We start from the raw sequence: 17670 nt of genomic DNA, 5'->3' as shown, positions 1-17670 counted from the left end.
TACCGACTCGTATATGCAACGCGGAAGACGTCAAGTGCGCGAATAAAGCGCGGTCAGTCTGAAAATTGACGTTGTTCGTGAAACTACGTTGCTTACCATCATCATTCTCGTCATCTGCGTATAACGATCTTCTGTTTGTATTTTTCGACGATCGTTTTGCAGTATCGGTAAAGATATTATCATAAAATTCAATCGAAAAATTTTCAAAGTAAAACACTTCGATCAAAGAGAAGACTTTAAGAATAGATATGTAAGAGGCACGAGAGTGCCGTTGTACCTTTCCGTTCGCGATTGGCAGAGCAACGACTCCAGATAATCGACATGAGATTTACATTAGTGATCGACGAGTAAGATCGATCGATTTTCATATAGATTTTTTACTCGTTTGCAATATATTTTCTTCGATCTTCTTCAAAACAAATATTTAAACTGTTAGCTTAAAATAATACACATATAAAACATACGTAAGGGCACATGTTAAAACACTCGAATCATATTTGTCCATAAGGAGATCTCGCGATCAGAGGCAAAGTCACACTACCACAGTGATCAACGGGACGAAGTAGAAGCGGTCTGCATTAGGCAGCCGCCGCGTGCGAACAATTATGCCATAGCCCTGTTAACCAGTGTGCATCAAAATTAGCCCAGATAGTTACAAACATCACGCCAAGGCTCTTCTACGACTCAGCGAAAAATTTGATATTACTTCATGCTAAAGGTATGTCCGCCAATTTGTCAGCGTTCTTATAGCGGTAAGAATGTAAGTTTGTTGCGGTCATCACTCCGATGGAAGTATTCCTCTTCATTATTATCATCTATATTACGTGAATAAGATGACGTAAGGAAGAGATCTTCCGTGCGATAGAAAATTTTCATTACATTAATCTCACCACGTGAATTTATACGAGAACAGATAGGTAGGTATATATGGATATGTATATGTTGCCTGACGTCTACGATATTTTGTTTTAATAGATATATTTGTATCGTATGTAACATTTTTTATAATCGACTAGTATAACTTTCTATACATTTCTACTCCTTTGATATTGTGTGAGGAGAGCGGGATAGACACTAAACAGACCACGTGGACATGAATATATACACACTTTTAAGTAGTCCAGGAATGCGCGTGGAAGAGAAAGATGAAATAACCATTAAGATTATCTCGAAGAAATATTTAAACTGAAAAACTAAACTTTCCGGTTCTTTAGCGAATGTATCGTATGAAGCCTCCGAAATAGTTCAAGGTGAACATCAATGTCGTTGTAAATATCGACAAATTATAATCGCAGCCGTCGCATAATATTTTGAAGTTTGAACCCAAAGTAGCGGGTCGATCAATTTCAATCGTCGTGTACGTTAGAAAAAGTTGCTTCACACTTTTGTATCGTATATATTTGTTCGCGCCACGCGACGCTTATGACTACTCATTAAATCGTAAATAAGAAACACGTAATTGACCGGTCATTCTTTCGATAGGGACATACGCATTTTTTCACGATATTAAAAACTCATTTTACAATGACGTAGATTTACCGACATGGATAATACTCAGTGGTTCAATAAACTCGATTTGTCATTTTTTTTTAGGTTTAATAACGTTTAAAACCATTTAACACGCACAAGAAGGATACGTTTTTTGTCTTATCTTCTATTTGAAAAGTTCAAGGATAACTAGTATCGAACATCGTTAACGAACATCAATGATCGTACTTTAAACTTATAGATCGTATGCTACTACCAATAACATATTTTTACAGTTAAACGTTTTTTTGTTTTTTTGTTTTTTTTCGTTTTTTTTCTTTCCTTAGACAACACATATTTTTCATTCATAATTTGTTTCACTGCTAGCAACAGCATAATTAAATAGATTTTTTTTATTAAGTTACAATTCTTTAATCGATCTTACATTTTTGAAACGATATAGACGTTCTCTCGTTTACCAATAAAATATGATCTTGACATAAAAAGAAATTGAAGCTCAAAAAAAAGTATCAATCGAAAGGGAAAAGTAGAAATGAATAGTAAATGTAATTTTCTCTTATTTAATTAGATTATCCTTATCCAGTACAACGACATTGTTACGCTTTACCATATATAGTAAAGCCTGTATCAAGCAACGCGTGAAATTCTGATGTTGCATGATCGCAGCATTAAAACATAAAACTCAAACGATTCATATCAGTATGAAACGTGTAACATAGATGAATATTTTAATCATTACATTTTAAGACTTACTATACTAAATCATAAAAGTAAGTGAACATAAAACATTAAGACATAAATAAATAAATAAAACTGATATATAATAAAACGGATAAATAATTTTATAAAATATCATGAAATTTTTAAATTTAAATTTAAAATACTTTCACCTAAAATTTTCTAATATACATAAAGAAAGAAAAATTGGAACTGATTCGAGGTCAAATATTTATTTTATCAAAAAATCTTGTTCGAGCATAATTTTGTTACGCGAAATGCTTATCACGTTTATATGTATAAAAATTGCTAATTTAGATCACGTTTTCTAAGTAGTAATTCGTCCTGCATAAAGACGAGTTCAGCCGAATTCATAACGAAAAATAACTTGTACAATGTATATACAATACATATACATGTATTGTATCAATTTCAATGAGTAACTTTCATAATATTTTTATATTAATCATTTATATTAAGTTAGATTCATTTATGAGCCTAATTGTGAACAGTTATATTTATGAGCAAATCTATAATCTATAATCTATTTTGCCAGTCAAAAAATTGTCGAATCCCAAATGTAAAATATAAAAAATTCATGAAGTTCATTTGCAATTTGTCAAACTATACTGCTAGCACAATTGGCTAACCGTTAACCAAATATAAAGAAGACATTGGGTCAGGAATGAATTCGAATTCCTATCTGAAGGTATATAAAATAGACATCTAATGTAGATATATCAATATTCGATAGATAAAATACGTCCATATATCTAGAAATAATACGAATAGATGAGCAAAACTTCCATCTTGCGAGTTAACCAACCAGTTCGTTAGCCTTCCATAATATATGTTACGTACATTCATCCATGCTTGTAACTTTCAACAGGATGTAATAATACGTTTGCATAATATATGTTTTATTTTTTTTCTTTATTGTATTCTGCAACTTTGGAGAAAATTTTCGACGTTTCTTTCAGCTTCGATCATAAAACAGTCAGGCTTCGCGATATTTGGATCGGGTACAGATATTCGAGTGACTCGAACAAATACCGTTATCAATCGTAGTAGGAAAAAAAATAAAAAAGAAAATAAAACTTCAACGTTCGTTTAAAAATATTTCGTATCATTGTAATTGTAGCTGTGGCCCTTTTGTATCTTTTCTATTCTTCTTTTTTCTTCGTCTCCATATATAAGTCAGACCGTTCTTAAATCTATTAACTTGACTTAAATTCGTGTACTGGTAGATATCTCTCACCCGCGGTTTGAATCATACCATCGCAACCGTAATTATATATCATCATATCGCGTAGTAGTGTTATCCATGAGCGCTATTACAGCGCATCAGCGCTAAATTCGAGGCACAGATTACCCCGTAACGAAATAACTCGATCTACAGATACATATCTATCTATATATATTATAAAAAAAAATGAGAAATATTAGGTTTGAAAATAAATTAGTAATCATAGCCACGTGGCCAAAAAAAAAAGATCGAAGATAGTGTTAACGGAAGAGAAAAAGAAAATAAAAAACTCTGTATTTGACCCGGTTTTATATTCAAGAATCAAGACTTAACGGTGTCCTGCCAAAAATAAGCATCGATCCACGAATACCTAATTGCAAAGTCGTTCAATTCTTTTAGTACTGGCCCAATTCAAGAAGATACGTCGAAATATGCAGGTCGTTGGAATTTGTATTCTTGCGGTGCTCGTTCGACTCTTCACTACTTCCTCCTCTTACTCCTCCTCCTTATCCTCCTCTTACTTTTTCCTCGCGGTCTTTCTTGCCGAGTTCGGTGATGGCCGTTATATCGACGGTCACGTCGTCTTCACACGCGTCGTTTTCTTACGAGTAAAGGGTTTCCCCCAGGTTGACATTAAATGAAAACAGAAGAATCTCTTTTGTATCATAATTAATATATTCATCATCAAGAGTATTTTAACAAACTTTTCACCCATACCGCAACACATATTAAACAAAATAATAGAATACTGATTCAATACTATAATTCAATTCAGTAATTGAATTGCACCAAAATATGACATGCAACATATTTATTTACTTGTCCTTCACCAATGATCGAAGGCTAACTTAATCATTGGAAATCTTAGCAACGTTAACGATTTTTACATATATCATATTAAACAAATAATAATAATAATAATAATAATTGAATAATGATAATGAATAATTGTCAACAATTCTTATAAGCGAAACAAACGTAGTAAACAACTCTAATGGATGTTACTATCGCCAGTACTCGATTGTCGGTTACCGATCACTCTTAGAACGATCAATCTGTTAATGGATACATTAATGTGATATCCATATTTTGTAAACATATAACGTTAGGCTTTTGTACCATAAAAAAATTTTTCCGGACGTAAAGTACACCTCGACTTCTTTCTAGGGCGAATCCCACTGGCCTGGTCACTCTCGGCTATGATTTCGCAGGCTATTACATACTGTTACATCGAAGCGACTTTGCGTCCACAAACTGGTCACTCGCTCGACTAGTTATACTCGTAAGGTACGCTTACAGTACTAACAAGTAACGAAAAACACGTTCTTAGATCAATCGTAACGATTATCGTTTTCTCGGAAACATCAAACATTAGACATTTATTAATTAATTTCATAAACACATCGTAATGCATCAGAGATAGCTTAGAGTTAAGTAATTAAAAAAGAATAAAAAGGAAACCTATTTAAAAATCAAGAACACAAAACTTTACTGTTCATCATTCTCGTTCTTTGTTTTTTTTTTCAAGATTTCATTTAATTTATAAGTAGAGCGAAAAAATTCGAAAGTATTACAAATGAAAGCATTTCCATTCTCGTCACGTTATAACAATCGATTTGTTGTAACGTTCACAAACGCAAACAATGAACGCTTCTTTGGATACGAACTGATCGAATTCGTAAGCTGTGCCATAAATCGTGATTGTAATTTAAACGTTAAACATGAGCATGCATTTTTGTTGTAAAACTAATCAATGTCTCCCTTGTAACGTGCGGTCACTTTAACGCGTCTCCTCATTCAACCCACTTTCTTTTCGTTTGAATGAATGAATACATTTGTTTATTTATCGTAATCAAATGTAACTATTTTTCAAGATTCTAAATCACGATTTATAGTCAGCATGCTCTTCATAAAATTAAAAATAATATTATAATTAATATTAAAAAGAGAAGTTTCTGTTATAGAATTTGGCAAAGGGTCGATATGACGAGGAAGACTCTTGTGCTATTGCTCGGTCTACTCGTTTTAAAACGATCGTATTCCAGTTCTGGAAACGAGTACGGCGATGGCAATCATCATCGACAAAAAAGAGTCCTTTGGATAACGAATGACGGTCGGATAGCTTTACCACCTGGCACAGTAATGACGATTACACCTACGTTGGCACTACCCTTCGTTAGATATCCACCTTATGGCTTTTTGAGCAATATGACTATTAGTCTTCCCTTTACGAGTAAGTAAAAACTTTTTATAGATCATGATATAAACCGTTCACAAGTCAAAACGATTAACTCTACTATTTGAATTTTTTTAAATTTTACTATCGAAGAACTTGATTGGTGCTTAATTTTTTATATATATTTAAAATAAATGTCCTTGATAATCACGTTCAACATTATTAAATGACAAGAGCTTTGTATGGAACAGTTGATTAATAAATAATTTATTACTTAATTATTAATTATTATTAATTTAAAATTAATAATAATTTTATATATTACAGATGTAAAATAAAAGCTACATCTGTAATAATACATTCTACAATATATGTTCGAATATAGATATATTTTATAAGAAATAATGTATATAAATTTATCAATTTTCTCAATTTTTTGTTTTCTTAATTATATCACTTTGACAAATGAACGACCTATATGACATGCTAGAATGGATTACATTTCCTTTATTTTACAGTCGACTTCGATAAATTAGGCCTAACAGATAATGAAAATCCTTATGGTGCTTTACCACCGGCATTTGATAGAAGTGCCCGCGGTCGAAAAGCTGGCATGATCATGGCAGATTTCATAGCTGCCTTCATAAAGCGAAGACTTCACAAAAGAGACACTATAGAAGTACCAAAAGATGCGTTCCACGGTGGTGAAAGAGCCCTCCTTTATGGCACAGCCGAGGATATGCTAAGCACTTTGGGTTTAAACGGAAAGGCTTGCCTATTGCGAGCGATTTGTGAAGTTCACGGTCATCCTCTCAACAATTTCGGCCTGATCGGCGAAATGTTGAAACTATTTCTCACGTAAGATCGCTTTTCTATCTATCGATCGACTTTTTCTTTATCTAACGAACGTTTTCTCATTTTTTAGGGCTAGTAAGTCGCCATTTGCAAATATTCTCAACGAATATGTGGAAGCTGAAAATAGAGGGAAATTACACGGAGAGTGTTGGCCGTATTTCAAAGATTGTCCTAAATCGTTGTTCCTGCCCTCTATTAATAAGTATATGTTAGTTAATGATCAAATCGATTAATCGAAATAACATTAATTTTATATTGTTTATATATACTATTTATATTATATATTATGTATATTCTATTATAGGAAAGATCCCGTTCATGAAAACGACGATACAGAAAGTGACGATAAGTGGAATCAAATTTCGAGAGACGTCGAAGAAGATGTCGTCGAAAGGATACCGAAACAAAATTCGAAACATACGATGCATCCGTCCATGTAGTAATATTTAACAAATATAGAAAATATAGTAATACGATATATTGTATTGTAATATTGTAATATTATTATAATATTAATTTATACATAAATCGTGATAATATTTTTACCAATGTAAATTTTATAGTATATATACGTGTCTAAGAATAGTCATTTAAATTTCGATGATTTATCAATTTTAATTTCATCATTGTAATATCGCATTATATAAATAATTGCCAAATAGCGTATATATAAACTTAAAAATTACACATCATTTTTAAATCAAAACTGTATTATATATTTTATATCATACTATTTAAAATATATTGGAATATATTTCATGTCATATTATTTAAAATATATTTAAATATATTTTATGTGTCATAGTATTTAAAATATATTGAAAAGTGTTTTATGTCATACTATTTAAAATATGTTAATATTTTACGTCATACTGTTAATATAATAAAAATATAAGTATTCTAATCTTTAAAAAAAAAATTAATCGAAATAATGCTATTTTAAATCTAATAATCGATATCTTTAAATCTTTTAATCGATATAATAGATATAGATCAAATATCATTTACAACATGGATCAGTAATGTACAAGTATCACAAGCATGAGATAAGTTAAAAAGGTCATTAAATCTTTTATTATCAACAATGATTATATAGTTATCCATCATCGAACGATCGTTGTATATAACTAATGATTTTAGTCACCCATTAAAATTTTGCATTGATTCATAATTTTAATTATATTACATATGCAACTTGACACAACTTGAATAAGAAACCAATAATCTAACGTTATATGACGTAACAGAGTACCGCTCTGAAGTATACGTGAAGTATACGTTCGATTCGTGATAAAAAACACGAATATGTTCTCATTTGTGAAGTGCACGCTTGCGTTTTGACTCCCCGTATAACGGCAACTATTTCGCTGACGTAGCGAAAGGATTAATACAATTTTCTCTGTATATTCACCTCTATAAAAGATTACAAACATATTATATAATTCATTGTAACATATTATATGTCGATTGCATTAAGATTTAACGCCATAGGTTACTCTATTTATAGAGAGTCTTACATTTTTTTTCTAATTCACCACAGTAATTGGTTAATTTTTTTACATATATCTACAGGTAGACCAAATGCCTTTTATTTAATTTATTCTTTTATCCGTGATACGTAGATAAAAAAAATAAATAAAAATTGTTTACTTCTATTTAAATTATATAAATTAACAATGGCTATTTGTTGTTTTTTTAATAATAAACTAATAAACTTAATCGTCGTTTTTTTAATCAGTGTAAAGGTCGATATTTGCATAATATCGATATATATATATTATAAATATATTTCTTTCGAATTTCATGAAAATAATATGAATATGATTATTATTTTTTTTTTTAATAATACGTTTATTATATAATAACATTATAATCCAATTTGATTAATTTCTGAAATAATATTAAATACTAATTAACGCTAATATAATAGTGAATGAGCAGTGACAAACAATGACGTCAAAGTGTGGTGGTAGGGTAGGTGGACACAAGACAGGAAGAACAAGAACTTACTCAGTATCAAAATGTACGTTTTAGTGGGTGAACATGGAGTCAAAAGAGTACGCGCATTGCGTGCAGTTAATACTTGATCGAGTAAATAATACATTAATAGTAGAAAAAGAAAGTAGTTATAAATGTTTCTTAGAAAATGTTAATAATTATTTCCAATGTGACTCATTACCTTATCGTTGTCGTACTCGTTTCAGAAGACAGATATGAAGAGGAGAAATAGATATCGTTAGAAGCGATATATTATATTATTATTAGTGTAGGAAACATCAATTCTCTTCGTTCGATTAATAAATTTCTATCGAAATGCATAAATTTCTTTGATGATTATAAGACATAATCATCAAAGATCATTTTTATAACCGTCAACAATTTCAGCAAATCCAGAAACTATCGAAATCACTAGATTTAGTGATACATTTGCCAACACAGCAACCTTGGTCATATCATAACCGACAAATTTCGAAAAACGTAAACTTTAGACGATTAAATCATATAAAGATGGCTTGTGAAGCATGCAAAACAAAATTTAATTTATTTAAACGAAGAGTAAGTATTTATTATGAAGAAAAATACATAGAAATTAATTTTGATTAAAATACAATTAATGATTGTGTCATTATATAATTTCAAAAATGCTAATGTTTTACTAATGCTTTTGCTTGATATATTTCTTCTTTTCCATGTGTCACTTTTATATAAAAAAATTAACTTCACACTGTCATACTAATTTTTACATTTTAGAAACAATGTACGGGCTGTCTAAGGTATTTTTGTTCCGAGTGCCTTATAAAGCGTATTGACAAAACATTTAATTGCGAAAATTGTGGTATGCTATCACGAAGACCACTTATTCGTAGTCAGATTATGCAAATGCGTTCTAGAGATTTACGCCAATATCTTATAGCAAAAAAAGTATCAATCAAAGGATGCGTAGGTATGTATTAAATATAATAAATGTTTAATATGTACAAATATTGATCTTTATGTATACTATATGTATTGTTTTTATGTATATAAAAATTTATTATTATTATTATCATAGAAAAAGAAGACTTAGTAAATTTACTATTGATATATGCAAATGGTTCAGCAGATAATTTAGTAGATGAAAGGAATTCTACAATAAAGCCAAGTACCCTAACAGAAGAACTACCGTATGTATCATATTTTTAAACCATATTTTTGGAGTGAAAAAATATATATATATATTAATGAATTATTGTATATATTATTAATAATTTATTTATTATTGATAGTCAAACAAGTTCTACGAGTAATACATTACCTGAAACATCAATACAATTAGAAAATCATACAAATGCAATGAATGAGGAAAGAAACACAGAACACATAGAGTTGGAATCAGAATGTGTAACAGTTAATAATATAGAAATAGAAGAAGCATCGGCAGGCGATTGTAGTCCAGATAGTGGACCAGAACCTTTAATTACTGAACAAGATGAAGATTCAGAAACATTAGATATAAAACAATCAGATATGTTAACAGAAATTCCTGTGGTATGTTTTACTAATTTATATATTACATTTTTTTATTTATGTCTAATATTAAGATTGAAAACCATTTTGTTGAAACAGTGGTCAGGTCTTGTCAAGCTAACAGATATAAATGAATTATCACAATTGGAACACTTAAGTGTAAAACAATTAAAAACTCTTTTAATAACAAATCGTGTTGACTTTAAAGGTTGTGTTGAAAGGTGTGAATTGTTGGACAGAGCATCTAGATTATGGGAAGAACATAATCAAGCAAGAGCAGGTAATATTTAATATATTTGCAATTAAAAAATATATGAAACATTGAAATAAACAATAATAAACAAAAATGTATTCATAGATATAGATAATATGGATAAAGAAGATATTTGTAAAATTTGCTGGGATGCGCCTATAGAATGTGTCATTTTAGAATGTGGTCATATGGCATGTTGTATTAATTGTGGGAAACGAATGTCCGAATGTCCCATATGTAAACAGTATGTTGTTCGAGTTGTGCGATTTTTTAAAGCTTGATAAAGGAAGTAATTTTAATAACTAAACTTATGGCATTTAAATTTCTGAATATACAAAAAAGAGTAAATAGAAAAAAATATCTAGAATTACTCCATTTGCTTTACAATTAATTCATTAGTGAAGAATTGAAATAGAATTTTAAACATTAATGTATACCTTCGAAAAATGAATATTTTAAAATCTACTACATATACTCAGAAAATATTACATTAAAAACAGTATTGAACGTTCTATTTCTACAAATGAGTATTTGTAACAACTATTTCATATATATTAAAGATATAATTACTGTATAACTGCATATATTAAAAACAACCGCGGATTCCATATTATTAGAAAGTATATTCAGTAATCATTATATATCATTAAGAAAATTATATTGCATTATATATATAATACTAAATCTTTATAAGAATTAGATCTCAATGGTTGTAAGAACGTTTGTAAAAAAGCTGTGATATTCCCATATTATCACAAGTAGATAGGTAGTTATGTATAGATTAAATGTACAAAGTATATTCTTTAAATACTAGGTACCATATGTACTAGATTCGAGAATGTGATATATAGAATTTCCAGAGAAGGAAATCATCATCACTTATTACCTCTAAAATATACATGCAAAATATTCTGTTTATTTGCTCAATATTTAGAAAAAAGTACAGATAATTTTTTATGTCTTTTAATATTTTTTAAACATAATAGTAGTTTTTTATCATTAACACAATAAATGAATGTATTTTTTCATAGAACAAATTACTTGATTCTACATAAAAAATAATGTACATATTAATTAATAGAAAAAAATAGATTTGAAAATGTATTATGCCAAAATATCTGTAAATAATATCAATGTTAAAATATTATATCGAAGAAATTATAAAATTTAAATATTTCAAATACAAGAAATAAACATTATCGCTGATTCGTGCTTTATTAAAAATTTTCCTTAACATGATTTAAATCAAAATTTGATTATATCAAATACAATTAATAAACAAACCCAAGAGTACTTAGTTATATATTTATCGCAGAAGTATAAGTCGTTTATATATATATATATATATATATATATATATATATATATATATATATATATTGTGTATTTCTTTTCATTAGATTCTCTAATGACCAATGGTAATCAAGAATGATTATATAAGTTACTTATTTGTAGCATTTTAATGGCTATATTTTTAACGAAATGTTAGTGATTGGTATACTCTTTTAAATCACAATACGAATATATTCGTAGATTTGAAATATGCCTTAATTCTCTGCGATTACGACCTTGCTCGTTTCTTAGAATGAAAATAACTTTATTCGATTAATTTCGATGTGATAATAATACATACAATATATATATATTTTTACTAACTACAAATCTGATTCCAATTTAAAATATTTTTCATTTGACATAAAATTCAGTGAATCGTAAAATAAAGTGACCATTATATAAATCGTATATATATCTTTAGCTATTCATTATTAAAATAGTGTCACTGATATACATATATACATATATATATATATATAAAACAGCCTTTTTAAAATAATTTCTATAACGAACACGTAAGTAGTCCATTTATCAATATCAATGTTATTCGAAAAAAATTTATATCGCGCGCGGTTGAACTTGAATCACGTTGTACCGGCATATTCTCCTCCTATCAAAATTAATGCAGTACTAGTAAACGTGACCGAGAGCTGCTTTTACTTATACAGTAGTACGTTGTCGAAGCTGGGAGACGAAGAATTGCTCATTATTTTCTTCAAAACTTTAGTAGACTCGTTTGTTTTATATATTAATTTTTTATTAATCACGTATATGGCTTCAATCGAAGAAATAGACCAGCTGGATAGCGGTATGGGTAGCAGCGACGCACGCTCTCCAGAAGTGAAATCTCTTCTTCCCGACGAAGAAGATGACGAAGAGGTATTTATTTTTTGATATTTATCTATGATATTTAATTTAAAAAATAATCTCATATAACTTATTATAATCACATTCAATATTTTCCATCAAAAATTCTAGTTTAAGCCTGTTTAATAATCTTATATTTTTAATATAAATTTATAATGATATTTAATTTATAATGATAATAATATTATATAAAATAGTATATTATATTAATTTAAAAGATTAGAATACCTCTACTATACAACATTAATGATTTCATTTTATTTAGGATGAAAGCTTTTCGGAAAGATTATTAGGACTTACAGAAATGTTTCCCGAAAATGTTCGCAAAGTTGGATATAATGTTGGATCTGGTCTATGTACTTGCGTCAAAGGTTTGTCATAAATGTAACATAAATTTTAATATTATTTGGTTATTATTGGTTGATTCATATGAGAAGTTTGACTTAAAATTTGCAATTCAATTTCAGGTTTATATACATTTTCATGTTCAGCAACATGGCTCTTGTTTAGTTCGTCTGCTATTTTGTTCGCACCTGTATTCTTTGAAGTAGAGCGTGCTCAAATGGAAGAAGTTCAGCGTGCACAACAAAAACAGGTTCTTTTAGGACCAAACTCTGCCATCTCTAATGTTAGTGCGCCTGGTCTTCCAATGGCTCCCCCTGTGCAGCGATAAATAATTATATAATTTATCATTAAAGTAATCGTGCATTCAACTATTTATCAACATAATAGATATCATTAATTGCAAATACCATAAAAATATATTGACCAAACATGTAAATTAACTGTATATCTTACATTTTAAATTCTTAAGCTCTAAATTCCATAATTGCATTTGTTTAGTTACATATTTAGAAAATTGTGTAAAACTGTGTGTAGTTCAGTTTCTGGACTAGTGCAATGATAATGTATAAACATTTTATCTTCAAATGTAATTTTTAATACATAATGATAGAGTGAAGGATTTGAACGTTTCATCGTATTTTTTATTCATCTTGCATTTTCAAATTAACTATAAATGGTAACATTTAATGATAAAGCACCGTCACTGATATCATGAGATAAAGATCAAATTGTCATGTATAAATATTTACAAATATGGTTATAAGCTGTACTTTATTCATAAGAAGTGGATCATAATGCATTGTTGTTATCTTTAATGTATCATAATGTTATTGTAATATATAAAATAAAAATAAAATTATAACATTAAACTTTCTTTCTAATTTAATACAAGATTTGATTGTATTCACTGAAAAAAGTCCTTTACGAAAAGAAAAAGATATAATAACAATGATTAATATTTACTGGAAATTTCATAAATATAAAAAACAATGTTACTTCCAGAAAAGATACTTTTTATGACCTACTTTACTTATAATTATTAAAATAATAAAAATACATTGAGATAAATATAGATATATATAAATTTGAATGTAGGTGATATCTGAATTGATATCTTGAACTGATATCTTTGAATTTAAATAAAAAAATTAATATAAAAGAAAACAATTTTTAATTTTATTAAAAATCCTGTTTACTTAACTTTCAGTTTCAATCGTATATATTTAACTATATTTTTCTAATTATGATCATTCAAAAGAGTCGCCAATTCCTTCAAAAATATTTGACAACTATTCTGTATATTATTGACAAAAAAACGTATTAAATTTATGAAGTATGTAATTTTTTAATAATATTCAAATTATTTAATTTTACTTGGTAACTATAATATTTACTTCGAATATTTCGTAGTGGACTTCAGTCGATTGCGAAATCGCTACAGGGATTAAAAGATGAATCAGGCTAATATCGAAAAATTAGTTTCTACATTAAGGTACAATGTAAAACCAAGACGTAAATTAAAAAACGTAGATGGTCCAATAGGAAGAATTCGAAAAATTCAAAAAACATTGACGGCATTATTAAAATATGAAAGACTCGAATTAAATTATAGCCGAGCTGATGAAACAAGAGGTTATGTTGAACGTGTATGTGTCTTTCTTATTTATGTTTTATATTAATTCTGCTTTATATATTTTTTTTTTTTTATAACATATTTAACATAATATTTTCCAAAAATGAATTTAGCATATATAATTAAAGTAATGTTTTGTATATTGTACATAGTTGATATCAGAAGCAATTCGTTATGGCCCAGATCACAAAGAAACAATGCAAGTAGCTGATTTCTGGATTCTTGAAAAACAACTTGTACATAAACTTTTTAAAGTTCTTGCGCCAAAGTACAAGGACTACACAATTTCTTTTACAAAACTTCATAAGGCACCATACATATATCCAGATAATATTTACAAAAGAGCTGTTTTAGAACTTAGAGGTAATTTTAATTTTTATTATTTTACTTATTAATTCTAATAATTCTTCTTCATAAAAGTATAATTTTCAAAAAATAGGAAATATATATCCAAGCATAGAACAAAGTAATCCGAACGAACATAATTTACTCCACAATATCTTGCTTAGTGCAGCAAGGAAAGAATTTAGAATGGAAAAATATAAAGAAATTGCTGATAATATAACTAAATAAAGACAATATAAATAAATAAGGCATATAAATATATTGGTTTTGTCTTTAAAAAATTAATCTCTATTGATATAATTAAATTGTAATTATGAATGTGAAATAATATTTTGCATTTCATATAACCACTATACTATAATATACTATAACTGTATTATAATAATTATTATTTATTTTATTTCATATTAAAACTATTACCTATCAATTTTCTAATATTACCAAAATAACAAATTTCATATTTGTTATTATTATTTTTATTGCATGTGATTAAAATATACTAAGACATAAAAATATATATTCTTAAGAAATAAATTATTATCTTATTATTTAATTAAAAAGTTATTTATGATTGAAATGTTTTCAATGGATAATGCTCGTAATATGTCGCGAGATGTTCTTCCATGGAATACATTTGATCTCTGAAATATAAAATATAAACAAGTAAAATTTCAAGGAGAAACATATATCAGAAAAATTGGATATTTTTTAATAATTATTTCTTATTCTTTCTATTTAATATATGCTATGCAATAGATTATACCTTATATGATCTGGCATTTTAAAGTAAGTGTCTGTAAACATTTCCTTCCAATGAGGTTTAGGTTTTTTCTCTGCTTCAATAAAAGCATCTAAAATTTCTTTCTTTATAATTATTTTCAAATTATCTTCCTGTTCTTTACTCCAAATACCTAAGGACTGTATGTATTGTCTAAATCTTCGAATTGGTGCAACATCATTCCAAAGAGCAATTTCTTTGCTAGTTCTATATACTGTACTATCATCAGAGGTACTATGAGGACCAGTACTAAAGAAAAAAAATATTGAATATTTTATGCATTTATAATTATTAGAATGAATTACTAGTAAATATATGATTTTTTTTAAACCGATAAGTCATTGCTTCTATTAAGACAGGCTTTCCTTCACTTATGCAAAACTGACGAGCAGCTTTTGTCGCATAGTGTACAGCAAGTACATCATTCCCATCTACTCGAATTGTATTAATTCCATAACTTGGTCCTTTTGCTGCAATACCATCTCCTTTAAATTGCTCATGTGCAGGTGTTGAGATAGCATAACCATTGTTACGACTTAATTAAATATATATATTGAGTATTTTGTATAATTTTTAGTAATGTTACTGAAATTAAATGATTATTAATTTTAGTACTTACCACAAAAATATTATTGGGCACGATAAAGTAGCAGCAAAATTAAAAGCTGCATGAGCATCTCCTTCACTGGCTGCACCTTCCCCAAAGTAACACATTACACATGCTTGTCTTTTTTCCCTTTTATATGCATATGCTGCACCTACAGCTATACATAATTTAATATTATAAAATATTAATGATATAGATTTACGAAATTAATTATTAATTTAATTAATTATTAATTAAAAATTAAATTAATAATTAATATTAATACGATTAAACACCTTGTGGCAACTGAGTTGTTAATGGAGATGATATAGTTATAAAATTTAAATCTTTTGATCCATAATGACAAGGCATTTGTCTTCCTTTTCCTTCATCTTCAACATTGCCATAACATTGATTCATAAATTTAGAGATATGAAAGCCACGCCAAAGTAATACTCCTGTAAATTTTTCTAAGCTATATACTCAAATAAAATAAATATTTTTAAAACATGAATAAAACTGTTATTATTAGTTAGAAAAATTCTTACCTGCTTCTCGATATTGTGCATAAATTGCATCTTCTAACATTAATGCAGAGGCTGAACCAATTTGAACAGCTTCTTCTCCAGTATTTGTCATATAAAAAGATATACGACCTTGTCGTTGTGATTCATACATAATTTTATCCATTATAGTAAGTGTCATCATATCACGATAAATTTTAATCTTCGTTTTATCATCTAATTTTAACTATAAAAAGAAAATTTCTTATTATAATCTTATAATATATATTTTAATTATTTTATCTTATACTATGAAACTATAAATTTCAATTGTAACAGAAAAACCTTAGGAAAAAACATTTATATATATCGATATTTATACATATATATGTATTACTAAAAAAACCTTATTTTCTTCAAGAAAATGTGTTTGTCCAGCAGGATCTAGGATTCTATATATAGGAATAGATTCATAATTTTCTGCATTAATAAATTTCAGATGATTTGTAAAATTGTTTTTGATTCCAACATATTGTGGCTCAGTTACATTAGTGGCATAACAATAATGTCTTATCTAAAATTATATAATTTTATATTATTTTATAAATAATATAAAAAAGATTTTTATCTAACCTGATAATCTTACTGATATTTGCCATCTCACGGAAGATAAACGTGATATACTTTTAAATAAATTATATATAACCATTATGACTAAGTAAAAGTCGATTTACTAAGCTTAACTAAAATATTAAACTCAATTAAGTCATTGTAAGGAAGTTATCGTTATGTTGATTAACGTTATGATAACCATGATGTACGTCATCATCCATAGGCGTAAACAAGTTAGAATTTTTATTAAAGAATATAATGAAAAAGAAAATTTTAAAGACTTAATATAATCGATCAATGATAGATAAAAATAATATTGTAATGTTCCAACCAATCCTTTTTTTTGTAGTCTTAGATTAGTGTCATTTTTTATAAAGAATATATGTAAATACATAACATTAATTTTGCTAATTCATTTAAAATA

At 27.8% G+C, this 17670-nt stretch overlaps 5 protein-coding genes across 14 annotated transcripts; 4 read left to right on the top strand and 1 right to left on the bottom strand.

Annotated features, from left to right (window-relative positions):
* LOC124946529 lies at window positions 1-7162 on the top strand. Of its 4 annotated transcripts, none has more exons than XM_047487312.1 (7): window positions 4-167; window positions 509-718; window positions 4619-4738; window positions 5416-5684; window positions 6146-6485; window positions 6553-6690; window positions 6787-7162. In XM_047487312.1, the coding sequence occupies exons 4-7, from the start codon at window positions 5435-5437 to the stop codon at window positions 6920-6922; spliced, it is 864 nt and encodes a 287-aa protein (XP_047343268.1). In that variant the 5' UTR covers window positions 4-167; window positions 509-718; window positions 4619-4738; window positions 5416-5434; the 3' UTR covers window positions 6923-7162. The 4 variants fall into 4 exon arrangements, with proteins under 4 accessions (XP_047343269.1, XP_047343268.1, XP_047343267.1 ...); XM_047487311.1 differs by having other exon boundaries at window positions 4-347; XM_047487313.1 differs by having other exon boundaries at window positions 1-718; window positions 6553-6684.
* A 1252-nt stretch (window positions 7163-8414) lies between these two features.
* On the top strand, window positions 8415-11415 carry LOC124946518 (E3 ubiquitin-protein ligase RNF34). 5 transcript variants are annotated; one of them, XM_047487291.1, is made up of 7 exons: window positions 8415-8573; window positions 8687-9038; window positions 9234-9426; window positions 9535-9646; window positions 9749-10010; window positions 10089-10269; window positions 10348-11415. In XM_047487291.1, exons 2-7 carry the CDS (start codon window positions 8991-8993, stop codon window positions 10521-10523), a joined length of 972 nt encoding a protein of 323 aa, XP_047343247.1. In that variant the 5' UTR covers window positions 8415-8573; window positions 8687-8990; the 3' UTR covers window positions 10524-11415. The 5 variants fall into 5 exon arrangements, with proteins under 5 accessions (XP_047343247.1, XP_047343249.1, XP_047343248.1 ...); XM_047487293.1 differs by having other exon boundaries at window positions 8446-8505; XM_047487292.1 differs by having other exon boundaries at window positions 8462-8604.
* A 771-nt stretch (window positions 11416-12186) lies between these two features.
* On the top strand, window positions 12187-13658 carry LOC124946780 (mitochondrial import receptor subunit TOM22 homolog). The gene is made up of 3 exons (XM_047488002.1): window positions 12187-12456; window positions 12710-12815; window positions 12912-13658. Exons 1-3 carry the CDS (start codon window positions 12349-12351, stop codon window positions 13115-13117), a joined length of 420 nt encoding a protein of 139 aa, XP_047343958.1. The 5' UTR covers window positions 12187-12348; the 3' UTR covers window positions 13118-13658.
* A 541-nt stretch (window positions 13659-14199) lies between these two features.
* On the top strand, window positions 14200-15072 carry LOC124946781 (39S ribosomal protein L17, mitochondrial). The gene is made up of 3 exons (XM_047488003.1): window positions 14200-14435; window positions 14575-14785; window positions 14862-15072. Exons 1-3 carry the CDS (start codon window positions 14241-14243, stop codon window positions 14993-14995), a joined length of 540 nt encoding a protein of 179 aa, XP_047343959.1. The 5' UTR covers window positions 14200-14240; the 3' UTR covers window positions 14996-15072.
* A 141-nt stretch (window positions 15073-15213) lies between these two features.
* On the bottom strand, window positions 15214-17481 carry LOC124946776 (2-oxoisovalerate dehydrogenase subunit alpha, mitochondrial). Of its 3 annotated transcripts, none has more exons than XM_047487996.1 (8): window positions 17281-17481; window positions 17032-17208; window positions 16680-16881; window positions 16428-16589; window positions 16165-16303; window positions 15877-16080; window positions 15531-15794; window positions 15214-15408 (listed from the first exon to the last, which is right to left on the bottom strand). In XM_047487996.1, the coding sequence occupies exons 1-8, from the start codon at window positions 17341-17343 to the stop codon at window positions 15333-15335; spliced, it is 1287 nt and encodes a 428-aa protein (XP_047343952.1). In that variant the 5' UTR covers window positions 17344-17481; the 3' UTR covers window positions 15214-15332. The 3 variants fall into 3 exon arrangements, with proteins under 3 accessions (XP_047343952.1, XP_047343951.1, XP_047343953.1); XM_047487995.1 differs by having other exon boundaries at window positions 15215-15408; window positions 16165-16309; window positions 17281-17479; XM_047487997.1 differs by having other exon boundaries at window positions 15215-15408; window positions 16165-16309; window positions 17041-17208; window positions 17281-17478.
* Between the last annotated feature and the right edge of the window lie 189 nt (window positions 17482-17670).

This window comes from Vespa velutina, chromosome 2, assembly GCF_912470025.1.
Source record: "Vespa velutina chromosome 2, iVesVel2.1, whole genome shotgun sequence".
NCBI lineage: Eukaryota > Metazoa > Arthropoda > Insecta > Hymenoptera > Vespidae > Vespa > Vespa velutina.
This window is presented reverse-complemented; position numbering and strand designations above follow the sequence as displayed.